The sequence below is a fragment of the Rhineura floridana genome, chromosome 17 (genome assembly GCF_030035675.1).
Source record: "Rhineura floridana isolate rRhiFlo1 chromosome 17, rRhiFlo1.hap2, whole genome shotgun sequence".
Classification (NCBI taxonomy): Eukaryota; Metazoa; Chordata; class Lepidosauria; order Squamata; family Rhineuridae; genus Rhineura; species Rhineura floridana.
In genome coordinates, this window is record NC_084496.1 from 2,802,619 (window position 1) to 2,822,369 (window position 19,751).

The window sequence follows — 19,751 nt, forward strand, 5'->3', positions numbered from 1 at the left end:
TTGTTCTTGCACAAGACTCAGGCACGGTTGCGATGTGCCTCCGCTAAATGGTGCGCCCCAAGGTTTTCACAAGAACAAAACCCAGCTGTTCTCGCTCTCCCTCTTTCTGCGGGCTCTAATCAACTCACACACCCTCTGGGGTTTGGGACGCCAACAGCTTGCGTAACCCCAACATGCAGAAAATGCTGTTCCCTTTGATCAGCCCACCAACCTGTCAACATGCCAAATTTAGCCCTCCCCCTTGGCTCCGAGAGAAATAGCTCGTGGAATTGCTCATAAACCATGACTCTCAGAGTGTGTAAGCCGTTGTAGGCCTTGCAGAACAGATTCGCCAATGTGGTGCCATTCAGCTGCTTTGGACTACAGAGCTTAGCCATGTTTTGGAATGTAAGAATGTAATCACATCAGAAGACCCTGCAGCATTAGGCCAAAGGCCCATCTAGTCTAGCATCGTGTTCTCACGGTGGCCAGATACCTCTTCTGGGAAGTCTTCAAGCAGGACCTGAGCGCAATGCTCACTTTCAGCTCTCAACAACTGGTACACATAACCATCATAGCTAATAGCCATTGAGAGCCTTACTCTCCATGAATTTGGCTTATCCTCTTTTAAAGCCATTCAGCCTCTTGTAAAGCAGTGCTCCTTGGGGCTGATAGGAGCTGCAGTCTTAAAAGAGTGATTCCCAAATGTTTATTTTTGCCATGGAACACTTGAAAATTGCTGATTGTCTTGACAGAACGCTTCATGATTTCTCTCCCTGCTGTAGCTATTGCAAGGCGCTGTGCTACATGCGGTATGATTTTTACTGAATTTTCATTGCTCCTTTTATTTCTTATATTGAAATTGAATTCAAATGCAATAAAATGCAAAATTAAGGACTTAAAGAAGCAATAAAAAGCCAATTAAAAATAAATATGAATACGGAATGCAGACATGATACCGCGGGCCACCTGAATGAAGCTTGCGGACCATTGGTGATCCATGGACAGCAGTTTGGGAACTTCTGACCTAGAACATTTGGAGGGTGCCAGGGGAAGGTGGTTTTGATGTATGGACCTGACCCATCACAAGTTGCGCTCCGTCACCTCAGACACCTGTAGTGCAATGAACTCCTGAGACAAAGCACCCAGGAAATTTCAAGGGAAGCCACAAGACTGCAGCTGTAAAGATCTGAACCAGGGAGTGGCTGTCACTTCAGGAAAAGGGCAGGCCATTTCCTGTTGAGTGCGCCACGTAGAAGGAGAAAAGGACCCATGGCGATTCTATCAGCATGGCAATGCTTGTGTCTGAGGCACAATCTATTGACAAGTATAAGTAACGAGAGGACTCATGCGCTGACGCACTCGACAGAACGCCTTGTCTACGCTTGGATCAATGCAGTTTATTGAGCCCTCATCCTATCCCCAGATGGCCAGCTCCACCCTGCTCCTCGAAGGGACGGCAATTGTGAGGCTTCATTTCATTTCCAGAGCTATCGATGTTCGCTCTGTCAGGACGGCGCCCATGACAACTTGTCACTCAGAATTACAGTGCAAATTAAATGCAGAAGAGTCCCCTTGGGTGATGAGAGCAGGATGGCTAGAGATCTGTCTTGCAAAGGTGATTCCCCCTCTTATCCTGCCATCTAAGCAGCGACCTGGCTGGGGAACAGCAACTGCTGACCTGTTGGATTCCACCCGCAGAACATAGGAAGACTTGGGAAAGGGCTGTAGCTCAGTGGGGAGAGCATCTGCCTTGCATGCACAAGGTCCCAAGTTCAAATCGCAATGGCATCTCCAGGGAGGGCTGGGAGGGAGACACCCATATGGAATCCGGGAGAGCTGTTCAGACAATACCAAGGTAGATGGGCCAGTGGTCTTACTCTGTATAAGGTAGCTTTTTCTGTTCTTATTTAAATCAGCCCTTTCTTGAGAACAATGAGGACTGGAATCTTACATTTTAGGGGAAGGAATATAGGTGAGTGGTAGAGCAATTGCTCGCCACGCAGAAGGACCCAGCTTCAATCCCCGATGGCATTGCCAGGGAGGGCTGGGAGAGACTCCTGTCTCAAACCCTGGAGAGCTGCTGCCAGTCAGTGCAGGCAATGCTGAGGAAGACGGGCCAAGAGTCTGGAGTGGTGTAAGGCACCAAGCGCAGTGATAGGGCATGCACTTTCCATGCAGAAGATCCCCAATTCAATTCCTGGTGTCTCTTGGTAGGACTGGGAATGTTGCCTGTCTGAAATTCTGGAGAGCCACTGCCGGTCAGTGTGTGCAGACAGTGCTGAACTAGATGGACCAGCGTTTGGTGGCTCAGCATAAGGCAACTCCCTGGGCGCCATATTTTATTTATTTATTATTTCACTTCTATCCCGCCCTTCGTCCCAGCAGGAGCCCAGGGCAGCACATGTATACCAAAGCAATCCATCAGTCCACCTAGCTTAGTTTTGTCTGCACTGATGGGCAGCGACTCTCCGTGGGTTCCGTCAGGGGACTTTCCCAGCCCTACTGGGCGATGATGCCGGGGATGGTACCTGGGGCCTCCTGCGTGCAAAGCAGGTGCTCTGCCCCCGAGCTGTGGGACGCAGAAAGCCGCTTCAAGGGCTTGCACTCGCCCTGCCGAAAGGAACAGGTGCTCTGACTCACGCACAGTAAAAGCAAACGGAACAATGGGCAGATGCCACTGGGAGTTATTTGAACAAAGAGCTATTTGAATGTTCTGCCTCAGTCACCAAAACGTCATCGGTCGGCTGCGGGTCAGGATCTCTCCGCTTGAACTGTCCCCAACCTGGTGCCTGCCAGATGTTTTGGGAAAGAGCTCCCATCAGCCCCAGCCAGTTGGGAGGGGCTGATGGGAAGGGTAGTCCAGAATATCTGGAAGGCACCACGTTGGAGAAGGCTGCTCTCCTTTGTCCTACTCCCTCAGCTTCCGTGGGGGCCTCAGGGGGTCCCAGAGCTGAGCGTCTCCTCGCTCAAGGCCCAAATGCTGGCACATTGCTTGCCAAGGTTCCACCATCTCAGCACAAAATGCTAATTGAGCTTGCAAAAGGGTTAAGCCGCTCAGCATTTCCCGTTAACAAATCCACCCCTTCCGTCTCCCAAAACATTTCCGTTTGCGGGGAGGGGGAGAGGGACATGGGACTCTTGGGTTTCCTCATGGAAAAGGAAGGGAGATGGGCTCCAAAATCGCGTTTGCTACATTGAGAAGCAGCAAGGAGTGTCAGCGGCAAGGATATTATGAGGTTCTGCCAGGGAGAGCCTGGCTGGGAGTCCAGCATCTGCGAGTTCAAATCCCCATTCGTGCTAAAGATCACTCCCACAGGGAGTGGCTCATGGGTGACGTGCCCTGCCACCTGTGCAGCCGTGGGCAAGCGGCATAGTCCCAAGGAGCCCAGTTGCCCCCCAGCTGGCAGTTGCGGACAAGGAAGGGGCTGGCTTGTGCAGCTGTGGCAAGCTGAGCAGGCCCTAGCCAGCTAGGGAGGAATAGCCTCAGAGGAAGGCAATGGGAAAACCCCTCTGAAGAACGCTTACCATGAAAACCCTATTCATAGGGTCGCCATAAGTCGGGACTGACTTAAAGGCGGTCCATTTCCATTTTGCCAGGGAAGGGGCGTAGCTGAGCAATAGAGCTCTGAAGGCCCCTGGTTCAATCCCCAATGGGTGAGACCCCTGCCTGCAATCCTAGAGAGCCGCTGCCAGACCGTGTGGACAATCCTGGGCTAGATGGGCCCACAGGCCGACTCAGGACAGATGTTTCCATCTCCTGTCCCCAGCAATTAGATTTCTCGTGATGCTAACGTTTATTTAAAAGCAACTTGGACCTTGGGAAAGGGCTGTAGGGACCTTGGCAGAGCATCTGCTTTGCGTGCAGAAGGTTCCAGGTACAAATCCTGGCATCTCCACGCCTGTCTGAGGTCCTGGAGAGCTGCTGCCAGTCAGTGTAGACAATACTGGATTAGATGCACCAATGGTCTCGCGCAGTATAAAGCAGCTTCATTGTTCCTGATGGCAAAGAAGTGGAGGCCTGTGGATAGACGTTTGGCTTTTCGGCAGCCCGTCTCCCCTAAGCACCACGCATCAGCCCGGTGACAAGCCGGCATGTCACTCAGCATGGCCCTAGCTTTCGAAGGGGCACTGTGCCCGTCCAGAAAAGATCTGCAAAAGAAAAAAGAGCCACTGAATCACGCCTCAAGTGCAAAGCTGGGCATGTCAGGACCTGGCTCTTTTTTGAAAATAGCTGCAGATGCGCCTGCTGCAGCTGGAATGTGGGGTGTGCCGAGAGGGCATTTATGGGTCTCATGGTAGTAAATCAATAGCGGCCGGGTCAGACTTCCCCCATCTGCAAGGATGCTTAACAAGGTCACCTCCGTATTCTCTGCAGATTGATGAGAAGAGATTACTAATACAGCCCAAGTGACAAGCAAGTATATTAACGTAATTCTTTTCTGCTTGTAATCAATTTGCTCTCGTAAAACAGTTGCAGCAGGGTTTTTTTTTACACCAGGGAAGGTTAAGGGCTGTCCCCCAAAGATCTCCGATGCAGGCCAGGAATTCTTGACACAAACTAACTCCACGTCCCATGCAGCCAAAAACATCGGTCATTCCAACAGGTTTGGCAGCAATGCAGGGCTAGAACCTATTTTCAACACCAGAACAGAGTTCTGGAATTTGTGGGGGGGGAAGGAATATTGAGAATTTTTCATTCTCTCAATACTAGGTAACTGAGGCCAGTCTCTGCTAGATTCAGTTCACATTTAGAGCTGAATTTATCAAATCCACACTTTCCAAAACAGCATGAGAAGCGAAATGCAGGCAGCCTTCAAAATTCGCACTTTTGCCAGGCAGTTCTCCAACTAAGCAATGTTTGCAAAAAATGCATATATTAGGGGAAAGTGTACATAAAAATGAATCTGTTTGTGAAAATAACATACAAAAATGCATTATTTGATGAGAAACTGCTTGCAAAAATGTGTACATTAGTCAAAACTGCATAGAAAAATGTGTTTCGAAGGAGAAATTTGCACCAAAATGTTGGAGAATTTTCATGAGATTTTTTTTTTTTAAATCATGAATTGCTGCCGAAATGTGGAGAACCAAGTTTAAGATAGGGAAGCTGAGAAATGGAGAGGGCCGAAATGGACAGATCCTTCCATCCTTAAGTCCCACACACTGGGTTTGGTGGTCAGATGGCAGCTTCTTAACAGCAGCAACAACAACAATATAGTGTGACCTCAGACTCATCCCCAGATTGAAAAGGGGGGGGAATGGTGGTGTGAGGGGATGGATAACTGAATTGGGAAGATCCTATATACAAAGGAAAGAGTTTGGAGGAATATGAGTTTGGAGGATTTTTATAAAGTTTTTTTTAACCAAAATTTGTGTGGGAGTGGGTTCAATACTTCTAAATGCGTGTTTTCAATTAGATTTTTGGAATGTCCCCACCTCAGACTTATTTGCACATACTTCCCATTGGAAATCCCAATAAGATAAATATAGATTATGTACATAAACAGATGAGAGACATATTTGGAAATCCTCTCCAAAAGAGAGTGAAACAAGACTACACAGCAATATGGAAGTGCACAGATAAACCACAACAAGCTTTGTGCTCATTTTGGACAATGCGGTAGTGGCCACCTTAATGCTCGGTGGCTGCATGATCTCATCCAGGGAGGCAATTCTAATCTCTTTTCGTTCAAACTGTTCCATCAAACTCTAAAAGCAAACGGTTACATTTCCCCTCTGCATCTTTAAATGATTGGTGGCAGGGGTGGGAGCAGAAAGAGAATACGAAATGCCTCCCCAGTGTGAAATGCCTTCAAAGATGGCTTTTATGAATTCGTTTCAGATTTGGAGAGAGGCCTCCAATTTGAGGGTGGGGAGAAATGGGGGGGAGAGAAACAGACAACCACAGCCTGGTGCTGATGGGCTCTTGACACAGACAGGCTCCCAAAGTGCTTTGAAAAGCCATTTAGGAGCTTAAATCCCGGTATTAAACCAAGCCTTTCATTAGCCAGCCTCTCAGTCCCCACCCAAGCTTCATACAGGGAAAAAGTTTTCTCCCCCCCTCCCCATTTCACAAAAGGTCAGTCATAAGCTTTTAAGCCTACTCTCCAATTAACTTTTGTGTCTCCTTTGCCCAACCCAACTTCTGCCAATTCGCCCACTTCCCTCACCGAGAAAATGCAATGTAATTATTATTTTAATAATAATAATAATAATAATAATAATAATAATAATAATAATAATAATAATAAATCAAACACCCTTGGAACAAATACTTCAGTAACAGTTTTCCCTTTGCACATTGAGAACCTGCAGCTAACCTCGTTAGCAGTGTCTTTTGCGTTCCTGACATCCTTCAACTTATAAAAGCTGGGGGGGCAGTGATGATGATGGAGACAGGGATCAGTCACACAGGCCCCTCTCTTGCCTTTCAGGGTTGGAACAATTGCGCCGTCTTTGCACCAAGAGGACCAGATCCCCCTCTCCTATGGAAATCAATCGACCCACTGAAAAAGCGGACCCTCTGTTCCAGAGGCCACAAGGCCAACTTCCATGAACATTCTATTTGCAATCACGCAGCCATCCTAAGGAACAGATCTGGTGGTGTTGGCCCATTAGACCTGGGGTCTCCAACAATTTATGGGCCTGTGGCCACCTTTAGAAATCTGAGCAACTGTCGTGGGCACCACAAAATAATGCCCATTTCTCCCCAAGGCGGAGAAAGAGTTCTCAATGCCTCTTTCATGTTCCCTCCATAAACTGAAATTAAAAAAAAGCCACAAATGGTCCAGCTCAGCCTTCATGTCCATATGTTGCTGGACTCCCAAGCCGGCATGGCCAACAGCCAGGGATTATGGGAGTTGTAGTCCAGCAACATCTGGGAGAGTGGCTGGCTTGGAAAAAACTGGTGGATCCTTTCCTCACCAGCAGGTGCGAGGAAACAGTTAATCGTTTTGACTGCCCTTTTCAGCACTTTTTCGAGCTCCAAAATGTACTTTTTAAAAGATGGAGCAACCAGCAATGCATGCGGTATTGCAAACACAGCTACACAATAGATCAGCCTTTGCCTACTAGGTGCCCTCCAGATGTTTTGGACTGCAGCTTCCACCCTTTCCTAATGGCTCTGTGGTTGTGCTTTTCAACTCCCTGCCCTTGCACACACAGATGATTTTTTTTCCAGGCAGTTAATGACCACAACCCCAGGTTCTCTATACTGAATAGCCCCAGCCTTTTCAGATACAATTGGTAAACACAGTGAAGTAGGAATGGGCAAATCATTTTATCTCAGTTTTTCATTTTTCCAGCCTTAAGCAGAGATGTGAAGGCCCAGAAAAAATTGGGGGAAAACTATTCCCCCCCCTTTTCCCTCCCCCATTTCTCAGCTTTTCCGGTTTTTTCCAAGGCCTTCACATCTCTAGTTTTAAGCTCACATCAGTTTGCAAATTCATCAGCATTTTACTGTGGATTTCACCTCATATACACATTTTTCTATGCAAATCTGCCTAATATACACATTTTTGCAAAGCAATTCCCCCAAATGTGCTTTTCAGTTGTGCTCTAGAGGAAGACGTTGCTTCTGGTAAACAGTGCAGGTTATGGCCTGTCTGCAGTTTGTTTAAGTCTCACGATAGCAGAGGAAACATTTTGCAGACTAATGATGTTAGAACTCCGACATGCAGGAAAAGACAAGCAATGGATACTCTTCCTTTGGAAAGACAAAAAAAACAAACAAGTTCTCCAAGTTTCAGAGAACAGAAGCAGATACAAACTATGGTCGTTCATGTACCCGGAAAGTAGCAGGAGACATAGCTTCAAGCGAGGGAAAGCATTCAATTCTTCACCAATGTAAAACAACTCAGGGGTCCATCCATGTGTGCTGTTAATTTAAGCTTTTATTTTGGAAGTGGGGGAGGAGATAGTTTGTACAAGGACATGCTCTGTCAGAAACAGGTTATGTAATCTTTCAGACCACACATAGCTCTTCTTCACACAGAAAAGCCAAGCACAACCAAATGCCTATACCTCTGAAATCAAGCATGCCTTGCATTTAATACATTAATTTTACACATTCTAGGGCCAGTAGTGGCTGGGAGCTATTGCACCTTGCAGGGCGAAAGGCAGGGAGACCAGCTGTAGGTGGAGATGGAGTCAATGACAGGCAGAGCTACCGCCTGATTGGTTGTAAATAAGAAGACAGGCGGGTAGGTGGGAGTGGCTGATGGCAAACTGAAGTTGTCCTAATGGACCAGCCTCCCCTGCCCTAGGGCTGATTGGATGGAATTGATATTTGATGATTTTATGTGCAGGGCAAAGGGTTATTTATTTTATGAATTTATAACCATGCAATTACTCCCTGCAGTGTTGCCCTAATTCATTTACTAAGAGAAGGAACCTATCCATGGGGTTTGCCAAGGAACATCCTGGCAGCCATTAGACAGTGACTTATACACAACCTGCTTATCAGCACTTGGAATCTATAGAAATCTATGCATTGGCCCACGTCCAGGCTGTCACACCCTTCTAGCGAAGTAGCAAAAACCCCTTACCCTGGCCTGAATATTTGCCAAAGGAAACAATGACATGGTTAATTACTTTAGGTCAGGGCAGGTGAATACTCTTATCATGTACACATAATGCTTTGCTGCTTATCAAACGACTGTTTGGGATCAGGGAGAGTTACAGATGGTGTGTCTGCTATTCCGGTTTTGTAGTTTTCTTTGCAAGGCTTCTGCTGATGTTCTTTTGTAGCTCAGTAACAAGATAGGGATGGTGTAGAATATTTGCAAAATTGGATTTGGTATCAAATTCTGGGATAATCTGCAGGTTCATCTCATCATCGAACAGGCTCCAGCTCTTTGCGTGTTAGCGACACAGTTTTAAAAAAACCTACTGAGAATTACGTAATTATTTATGTGATTATTTTTGTAATCCGCTGCTGCTATATACATTACATAGACAGCAAATAACAGAGAAAACCTTTCAGAAAAAAATTATGAAAAAAAGGGAGAACTGGCAATTGCGATAACTAAGCGGAACACAGTTTACAGCGAACAGGAACCCCATCTGACAAGCTGAAAACAGAATGGAATCAGATAGTGACCCCCATCCCTAGTAACAGAGAATCTGCTTTGCCTGCAGAAGGTCTCAGGTTTGATCTGCGGCATCTTAAGGTAGGGATGGGCATGTCCCTCGTCTAAAATCCTGGAGAGAGTGCCAGTGTGGACAGTACAGAGCTGGATGGATCCTACCTTCTGCCCAGGTAACCATACAAAGTTCCTTTCCCTCCCCTGTTAAAGTCAGCAACATCTGAGCATGTCCCAACTGAGTGGGTATTGCACATCTTTGGCTCCTTAGCAATGCAGACCACGCGGGGGGGGGAGAGGCATTTAACTTGTAATAAATTCCAGCTTTATTTAGGAACTTATTAAGGATTCCACCATATCAGAATTAAGAGCAGCCTAATTAGAAAAGTTTAGGTAGCATCACTCTGTCCATCCTGCCAAGGCTTTCTGCAAATTTCAACTTCTGCCACTGTGGGTCCTTCCAAACTTTCTTGGGCCTACTCAAGAAGAAGCTGGTGAGAGGACAGTTCAATCCCGCTGGCGAAGCAGAACCCCTCAACCCCCCACACCTCCACGCGTCAACTTTGACAGGTGGGCAGTCGCCTGATGTCATCATGATGTCAGACGAGTGACAGGTGGTTGGCCTTCACGAGAAGATCCCAGGGTGGGTTGCAGCATCTAAAGACACATTAAAACAGTCGAAACAACCCTACCCATAACCCCCAAAACATATTCCATATTCCAGGGAGGGAACCAACTTCAGTTCTTCACTTTTCAAGGGCTAGGGGTAGAGAGATGCATGTCCACCTCCCACTTGCAGGCCAACTTTGATAGGTGGGCAGTCGCCTGATGTCATCACGATGTCAGACAAGTGACAGGTGGTTGGCTTGCCCACCTATCAAAGTTGGCCTGCAAGTGGGAGGTGGACATGCATCTCTCTACCCCTAGCCCTTGAAAAGTGAAGAACTGAAGTTGGTTCCCTCCCTGGAATATGGAGTATGTTTTGGGGGTTATGGGTAGGGTTGTTTTGACTGTTTTAATGTGTCTTTAGATGCTGCAATCCGCCCTGGGATCTTCTGGTGAAGGGCAGGTAGGAAATGAAAAGCAACCATTCTCTTTTCTAGAGGGTGTCCGCTACGTTATTCCTGTTACCATCTTGAGAGGAAAGCTGGCTACTTCCTCCTTCTGCCCCAGCTTTAAAGAGTTAAAACTTTAAAGAGTTAGCAACCTGAAGGATTACTTGTGGCTTTCTAAACCATCACTTTCTTTTGTTATTAACAAAGAGTGCAAGTTCCAGAAGAGGTAGGGCAAACAAAGGGAATCAAAAACATGTCCACGGAAAGAAAGATGCCACTTGTCTGTATTTGTTGGTTTTATATATTCACCGAGTGAAATAACTTCTGCTTGAAAGGATGCCAAATGCCAGTCATAAGCCAAAGATATATGAAATTTAAGAGTCGGAGCCACCAAACTCCAATTGGGATTAACACTGCATAGGAAAATACAAAGAGGGTTATATTGCAAAGAGGGAGTTTATACCTCAACATATTTTCTCTGCTTTAAAAAAAACAACACCCAGAAATGTACTTAAGATGATGAACAATTCCACAGGTGCCTCAGGGGTCCAGAACGTTGGCAATTAAAAGCTCTTGGCACCAGTTTGGGGTTTCTTGGCTTAGACAACTATTTCAGAAATGTTGACACTACTGCAAAAGATTCCCAGGAGCAAAGAAGCTCAACTTTTGTTCTTTTCTTTAATACACACATACCACATTTAAATATCACCTGCAATCATATGTGATCTTCAATACACCCAAATTAAGAAACATGTTGATTTCTCTCTGCCAAGGAGGAGATGGTGGAGGCTGAAAAAGACAAGAGTTCAGCAAGCTTCTGCAAGGAATAAGGTTTCTGCTTATTTTTAAAGGCACTGGGCTACTTTCTACACATTTCAAAAGGGTGCAAACCAGCCAGACTTTTCAACGATTCCAGTGGGAGAGTCAAGAGTGTGTGTCCTTAACTCTCGCCCACAGAAACTGGCAAGATTTACGGCCCAGTCCTATGTATGCTGACTCCTGGCAGAAGGCCCACTGGTTTCAAAAAGAGTGTATACCCAGAATACATAGGGTTGTATGCTTAAAAGTGGTTAACATTGGTTGGACTGCAACCAGCTGCCCAAAATACACCCACTGTGCTCTGCAGGTGAGGGCCTCCTGCAGGTACCATCTTATCGGGAGGTCCGTTCTGCACAACATAGGGAGCAGACACCTACCCTTTGGAATTCCCTCCCCTTAAATGTTAGACAGGCGCCATCACCTTCCTCTTTCAACAAGCCTTTTAACTAGAGATCTTATCCCAGTCTGTGTCTGTGTTGGAAAATGTTTTTTGAAAGACATTTAAAAATATTTTTTAAAAGATGTTTTGTTTTCAAGATGTTTTAAATATGCTTTTAGTGTGTTATCGCTTGTTTGCCACCCTGGGCTTCTTCTGGGAGGAAGGGCGGGATAGAAATTTAATAATAAATACATAAATAATAAAACTGTTCACAGCTAACAATGTCACAGCCCGCCCCTTTATGTATTTCACTGATCCAACTGCAACCAAAGACCAGTTAAAAAGAGCCCATCAATACATAAGGTCAACTCAAAGAAGACCCCAGTAGTCAGGCAAACAGCACAAATCTAAGAAGTGAGATTAGAGGACGAGGTTAGCAAATGCTATCAGATTTTTTGTTCCAGTTGTTAAAACACACATTAACACACGTACAAATGCTGCTTACTGTCTTGAAAACTCACAGCAATATTTTTAAAAAGAAAATCTCAGCCATGACTGGCCTCTAATGCTACAGTTAAATTGACTGTAGTTTTCCTGCACAGCCACAGGTTTTCAGAACAAAAACTCCACCAGAAAGGATGAGACCACCATCTGTGTGCAAGAAAGTGGGTAAACTAGCCCTCATCACACCAAAACCTTTAGATCCGAGGGAACATACATGGTTTTAAAAAATATTGGCCATGATCTAGCTAAGGGCCATCATGTCATGCATGCTTACCTGGTAATGAATCCCATTGGAAGGAGTGAGGTGTACACTTTGGGTAAATGTAAGGATCTAATTGGATTTGCGGTGCAATCCAATACACACTTACCTGGGAGAAAGTCCCATTTAACCCAGTGGAGCTTACTTCTGAGTAGACATGTACTGTATTGCAGCCTTAGGTAACAACTAACTTAAAATGCCCTTTTGTCTCTTGTGGGATTTAGCTACAATTGACTTTTGATGGATCAAAGCCCTTATTTTGCTTTGCTTCAGGGAAGGCAGGCCAGGTTGGGAAGGAAATGGTTCCAGACATTTAAAAGACAGCCATTTTAAATTCTCCACTTTTTCTTCTGTCTTCTATCCCCCCCCCCCCGATAATGTACCGGATACAATAATTGACTTCTAAGCAGAGATAAATCTGCTCCAGACGTTTATCCAGTTGGCCAAGATATGGAGGTTTAATATTAAGCATATGAACGGTAGCTGGACACTCTCAAGAGTTGGACTGTCTAGAATGAGTTCATTTATGCCATGAGAACATTGTTATCCCTTGGATCAATTCCGTCTCACTGCAGAGCAACTGTAGAAGGAATCCAACGCAAATTTTATCTTTGCCCATTTTCTATTCCTCCTGCCCCCGACGTCCATTGTGGCAAGATTTTTCAGTCACTTGAAAAATGTCAAGTTTTACAATACTTCTTTTAAAAGATACTGAAAACTACGAGGGCTTGTGCACAAGTAATGAAAACCAATAATATATTGTTTTATTCATGAACACTAGAACACCCTTTCCACCATACGCAGACACAACTGGTATTCATTTCTATAAGTTCTAAAAACATGTGTACATTCATGTCACTTGATAGGATGCAACAATATGATGTAATATTTATGCTTACCGTAACCAGGGAGTGTGTGTGTGTGTGTGTATGTGAGTGACAGAGAGAGAGAGAGAGGTTTTACAAAGTTTAGATGTCAGTTGTTTTTAGGAGAAGAGTTTAGATCTTGCTAAGTTTCCATCGCCATGCCCTCCAGATATCTTGCAGCCTGATCCTCTGCATGTTTGCTAGGAGATTTTACTCCCAAATAAGCCTGCTGAGGACTGTGTATTGAGTCTACAGCAACACAGGCATTCTTGCACCTTAAGCAGAATTGCTTTGTGTACACCAAGGGAAGCTTTTCATTAAAAGGTAATTTTACAATAGCATGCCGTTTTTCAAAATAAAAAAGTGTTTTAAAAGTTGCAAATAGCTGAACTTCCATTTCAGCCCTGAATTGCAAAAATCGAGCAAGATCACCACCTCCAAGTGTTCCACTGAAGTGCATGGGCATGCAATTGTAGGTCTTCTTTTAATGGGCATGTGCAGCTGATGCTCCCAACAGCTTAGAGTCTCAGTCAACTACCCCAAAGCAGAAGGAGAGATGGTTACACCTGAGGACAACCACTTCTGTCCCATTGCCTGGCACAAGCAGCAGACCCACAGTCCTCATCCCAACCCAAACAAAGTGCACCTTAGGGATGGAAAGATCTGTCTGTTTCGGTTCCCTCCATTTCTCATCTTTCCAATGTTTGCAGCAATCTGCAATTTTTTTAAAAAAAATCCTCATAAAATTCTCCTCCATTTTACTGCGATTTTCTCCAAATAAACACATTTTTGTGCGCAGTTTTGACAAAGGCACACATTTTTGCAAGCCATTTCTTACCATTTCATGCTTTCTTGCATGTTATGTTCACTCATGTATTCATTTTTATGCACACTTTCCCCTAATACATGCGTTTTTGTAAATGTTGCTCAGTTGGCCAACTGTACCCCAAAATTCTAATAAATGCAAATTTTGAAGGATGTCCTTGTCTCAGTTCTCATATTGTTTTGGAAATTGCGAACTTGATAAATTCTGCTTGAAATGCAAACTGAATCGAAATTCTCACCCACCCCTAGTGCATGTACATGTCACTGCATAGACTGGTATCTGTTCCCCTTTCCCACCTCAAATCTTCCCCCTCTCCTAGTTTCTTCTACACACTGTCAACATTTAGACTGTAAGCTCTTCAGGGGCGGAGTCCTTCTTTCCTGTGCTTACCTCACTCCACCAAGCAGCCACTGTATATGTGGATCTAAATAAATAAAGCCAGAGAGAGCGAGAGCGCTCCTAATGTATATATATAATTTATAATATATAATTTCTTAAAACTCACACATGCCAAGCAGCCATCTGCACCATGGTGTCAACAGAAAGCGCTACGTTAGCAAAACAGGGAACCAGACAGACCTTCGATCCCAATAACAGGCACAAATTGCTTCTCTTGACTTTCTCTTGCATACGCCCGATTGACACAGGAATTGTGCAACGGCACTAATGTGAGTAGTATGCTAATGTGCCATTTTAAAGTGGATCGTGGCCATTGCACATTGGGGAGACTTGTGTTAGAATGCTATTAACTCCATGAGGGTGCACAGCAGCAGCTAACACCCCCTTTGCACACTCAAACTCACTTAGGGAGATGGGCTGGTCTTGTGCAACTGTGGGAAGGGAAACCATTTTTAAAAACCCTATTTTTTATTATTTATTTAAACCATTTACATAGTCCTTTGCATATCCACAGAGGTTTTTGAGAAGTGAAAGTAGAAAGGCAGGGCAGGAAGAATTAGATACACTTCTGTTAGACTCATTCCAGCAGGGAAATCCTGTCCCTGCGTCTCCCAAATGGGATGCTCCATCCTAATTTATCTGGCTTCCAAATATTTGCTTAATTATCATTGCCTGGCTCAGAACAGGAAGGCCATCCAATTCAGCTAAAACTGTGATTTCATGTGCCACTAACACCACTGGAAGTCCCCAAAAGATGCAAAAACGTAAGATTCAAAGTGGTGCTGGCGTTGGGAGAAGGCAACAGAAATGTTGAAAGGACGGTAGAGGAAAAAGAAAGAATATCTTCTGGAGAAACTTAATGGGTTTGGGACATCAGTCTTACTGCAGTAGTTTCCACAACACTGGGGTGAGGAAGGCAACAGTTGCAAGTTCAGAAACTTTCTATGTACTATTCAAAAGAGATGTTTGAATATTTGGGTGCTGGGCAGATAGCCTGGACTATGTCAGGGCCAAAGAGACATTTTAAAAAAACCAAGTTGTTCATTTTCAATTCTGTGATCTGCCTTCCAACCCATCTGCATGAAGGGACAACACCTGAACCCTGATTAATCGCTTTGGGAAATTATATATATATATATATATATATATATATATATAAACCATTTTCAATAGTCGCTTAGCTTTTGTTATCTTGTCTTTGTGAAATCTAGACCCCTTTGAAGCCTGTAAAGGCAGGGCCTCTGCCGTTGACTTCAAACGAAGACAACCTTCAACTCGGAGAGTTAGACTGTCTTTCATACCTTATCCCATAACAGGAAGTTTCATCAAGGGGACCCAAGGGTGGGAGATAAGGGGTAGTCACATGGGTAATGGGCCAAAGATTTTGATCGGTATAAAAACCAAGAGCATTGCTCACATAATATGGGGTGCGGAGTTTGCCGTTAAGTTTGTGGCCTGTGCATTGACCCGTGGGGAACAAGAAGCCACTTTTCAGAAGAGGCTTTTGAGACAACACTGATCCAAACATTGGAAAGTATTTTTGATAAGGACACAATCCAGGCAAGGCAGCCTTAAGACGGAAAGGCTTCCCTGGAATTCACAGAGGAGAAAGACGGTGGCATCTTTTAACTCAATCAACACACACACTGTACCAGCAGTTTCTTAGTTCTAAGTTATTAATCCAAAATTTATCTATGCCATGAAAAACAGCAACCCTTGGGGGCTATTAGACTTCACTCCACTTGCAAGATTATGCCCTGAACTTTGAGGAGTAATGGAGCCAGGGCAGCTCTGTGGGAAGGCGGGGAGCAAATTCCCCAAAGGGGCTCAATGCATGTGTGTTTCTGCCTCTCCCCACAACTCAAAGGCAGAGTAGGTAACACAAAGGAGTTTGTTTTTTGTTAAAGAGATTCTTAAAAACTCTTTTTAGAGGTTAGAGTCAGGGCAATAAATTGTATTTGAGCCCAGATACTTAGAGGCAAAATTCCTTACTTATTCAAGCCATTACTGCTGCTGCTGCTGGCGAAGTGGATATTCCAGCGACAGGAGCCATTTCCAACTCAGAAGCAGGGTTGTCCGTTACTCGGGAGCGGGACAGTGCTGGTGTCCTGTGCTTTAATACATTTCAGCAGAATTTTCCGAGAGGAAGGCACAGAGTGGCTCGTGAAGGGATGAACCGGGGCCACAGCTCAGCGGGGGTGCCCCTGCCTTGCGCACAGAGGGGCCCAGGGTCGCTCCCCGACGGCGTCTCCGGGCTGGGCTGGGAAAGGCCTCGGTTCTTGGAACTCCGGCAGAGCCGCTGCCAGTCAGCGTTGACAGTGCTGGGCTAACTGGGTATGAGGCAGCTTCCTGCGTCCCAGTGTTGACTCCTTGGTGCTGCCTGTCTAGTCCGCTCAGATCTGTTTCTGGCTTTTGGGGGGAAGGGCTGTAGCTCAATGGCGGAACATGTGAAAGGTGCCGGGTTCAACCCCTAGACAGTCTGCGGCTGCCAGTCTGGGTAGACCATCCGGAGTTAGATGGACTAACGGTCAGACGCCCTGTGAGGCAGCTTTCCATGTTCCTAACGGGGGGGGGGCCTCGAGAGTATGAAACTGACCAGCCTGTGGATGCGAATTAGACGCGGGACAGTCTTTCCCCGGAAGGGACGTAACGCTTAAATCATCTCGATTGCGCCTAGCCCCAGAGTTGATCCCGGATTAGCAAACGGCGTAAAGCAGAGGGGGGGGGGAAGAGAAACTTCAAATAGTTCTTTTAAAAAAGACAGAAAAACGGAAAGCAGAAATGAAATGAAACTGGCATTTTTCTAAAAAAAGGATTGGGACTATGCGAGCCCCCTTGGTGCGTGCGTGCGTGTGTGAGTAGGGGGGGTGTCCCCTAACCCCCTGGGCAAAGCCGGGGAGGCGGCGCGCGGCCTTACCTGTACCAGAGCAGCCCCTTCTCGTAGCACCTGTCAAAGAAGTGCGGCTCGGCCCCGACGGCTCGCACGTCGGGATGGATCCGCAGAAACTCCAGGAGGGCGCGGGTGCCGCCTTTCTTGACGCCGACGATGATGGCCTGCGGGAACTTTTTCCTCCCAAAGCCGCTGGCCACCGGCAAGAGTGCCCCGGCCGGAGGGGCTCTGCTCTCAGCCCCCGCCGCCTCCTTTTCCAGCCTCGGCGTCGCGTCCTCCTCCTCCTCCGGGGCGGCGGCTGCGTCGGGCAGTCCCGGGAGCCGCCAGAGGAGCTGCGGGGGGAGTTGGGGCTGCGGCTGCGGCTGCGGCTGGCCTTGGCGGACGAGGCCGGCTCCCCCCGCCTGGAGGGGCTCGCAGGAGCCGGTGAGGCAGTAGAAGAAGTAGCTGAAGAGCAGCAACATGGTGAGCAGCAGCAGCGGGGCGCGCGGCGGGGCGCGCAGGAGCAGCCCCCCGAGAAGCCCGCCGCGGCTACATCCCATGGGGGGGCGGCCCCGGGGCAAGCGGGACCCCCAGAGCAGCAGCAGCAGCAGCACCGCCACCGCCACGGCCCGCCGGGGACATCGCTCCGCCCGGGAGCCGCCGCGCGGGGAAAGGACCCCCTTCCCGATGCCCCCCTGTCTTCTGCCTGCTTGCTCCGCCAAGCGGGACCCTCCCTCCCTCCTCCTTGCCTCGCCAAAAAAAGACGCGGTCCCCAATCTCTCTCTCGCTCTCTCTCTCTCTCTCCTTCCTCGCCAGGAGGTGGTTCACCCCCCCCCGCCGCGAAGAGTCAGCCGCTCCCGCGCCCTCCCCGCCCCTCTTTCTCTCCCGGCACCATTCAGCAGGCTGCGCTGGTCACTTTCACACCCTCCTCTGGCTGGCGCCGCCCCTTGGCCTGGTCACTTTCACTTCGCCGGGCCGGGAAATTGACCAGCCCGGAGAGCGCCCACCTCCTCGTAGGCTGGGGGGGGGACCCTCGTAGCCGGCTGGGGGGCTGGGGACCAGACCTGTAGCTAGAGGGGGCACCCCCTAAAGTTTTCTTCACCCTAACTTTTTTTCTGCCCCTATTTTTTGTAACCAAAAAATATAAATTTATTACAGAAAACTTTTTCTTTCCCCCTACTGTCATCCTGGCTAGGAGTGGGGGGGGGGGATGGCTCAACACCTTAACCCCGGATCCTCAACAAGCGGAAAGGCTGGATCCTGGACGCCTCCTTACTTGAGGATGACTAACCGGTCCCGTCCCCCCCACTAGAGGGGCTTTGCTGCCGACCATCCGTGCCTAGGACCAGGGCTGTGGGTTGCAACCAATGCTGGCGCTGCTTGGAGTAGACCCATTGGAGGTCGCTCATTCATAGGGTTGCCATAAGTCGAAATTGACTTGACGGCACATAACAACAACAACAGGTGGAGAACCTTTGGCTCCCCAGATGTCCCAGCCAGCATGACAAATGGCCAGGGATGATGGGAATTGGAGTTCAACAGCTTCTAGAAGGTACCCCACACCTGATCTATGTCCAGGGGTGGGAGGAGATTTTTTTACCCTCATGAAAATTCTTCAGCATTGTAGTGTGAAGTTCTAATCATGAATACATCCTTGTATGCAGTTTTGGCTAATTTTCATCAATATATTAATTTTTATGCACTCTTTCCCCTCACATATGCATTTTTGTAAATATTGCTTGGCTGGGGAACTGCATCATAACATCCAGATAAGTGCGAATTTCGAAGGATGGCTGGGGTTTCAGTTCTCATATTGTTTCAGAAAGTGCAAATTTGATAAATTTGGCTTTAAATGCAAACTAAATCAAATTTCTCCCCCCCATTTCTATCTATGTGCCGGATAGCTTGTAGGTATTAGACACTTTTATTGGAAATTTTAAAAAGCAATCGAGTATGTCTATGAGTCTCCAAATGGTTCCCTGTGATCATGGAGGATGGCAAAATAAAATTTGAGATTTTGGGGGCATTTGGGGGTCAAGCTGGAAACATCTGTAGAAGCAAATCTACCACAGTATTATGCTCATGTTGTAGAACACATGAACAGAAGGTATCCAGCATTATTTGCTGTGATCCTATACATGATCTCTGAGAGGAAACTTAACACGTGTGCAAAATCTAGGGGGGATTTTAGGTGTATGTGTGTTTCTGGTTTTCTAGAAGAGGACAAATCTAACATTTTGACATGTTATATAACATGTAATTTACAATCTGTCTCAAACCTCCAGGATAGGGAAGGATACAAATCAAAGCCAAATGTGTCTCTACTAGTTTTATTACTTCCCTGCCCCCACCCAACACTGGAATTAAAAGAAGATCAAACAATATTTGAGCAACAGAAGAAGTGCTGGAAGGTTAATTGAGAGGTGGAGGTAGGTGTATGTGGGGGGAGGGGGATGTTTTACACCCTACAATTGTTGCTGCTATGTGCCTTCAAGTCGATTACAACTTATGGCAATCCTATGAATCAGCGACCTCCAATAACATCTGTTGTAATCCACCCAGTTCAGATCTTGTAAATTCAGGTCTGTGGCTTCCTTGATGGAATCAATCAATCTCTTGTTTGGCCTTCCTCTTTTTCTACTTCTTTCAGTTTTCCCCAGCATTATTGTCTTTTCTAGTGAATCATGTCTTCTCATTATGTGTCCAAAGT

The 19,751-nt window shown here is 46.5% G+C and overlaps 1 protein-coding gene across 1 annotated transcript in view; it reads right to left on the bottom strand.

The window, feature by feature from the left end:
- HS3ST6 (heparan sulfate-glucosamine 3-sulfotransferase 6) overlaps positions 1 to 17,891 on the bottom strand; it is an 82,768-nt gene extending 64,877 nt beyond the window's left edge. The window contains exon 1 of the mRNA XM_061599675.1: positions 17,090 to 17,891. Coding sequence (XP_061455659.1) covers positions 17,090 to 17,601 — 512 coding nt within the window. The 5' untranslated portion in view covers positions 17,602 to 17,891. The remainder of the gene's footprint in view (positions 1 to 17,089) is intronic.
- Positions 17,892 to 19,751: the final 1,860 nt, after the last annotated feature.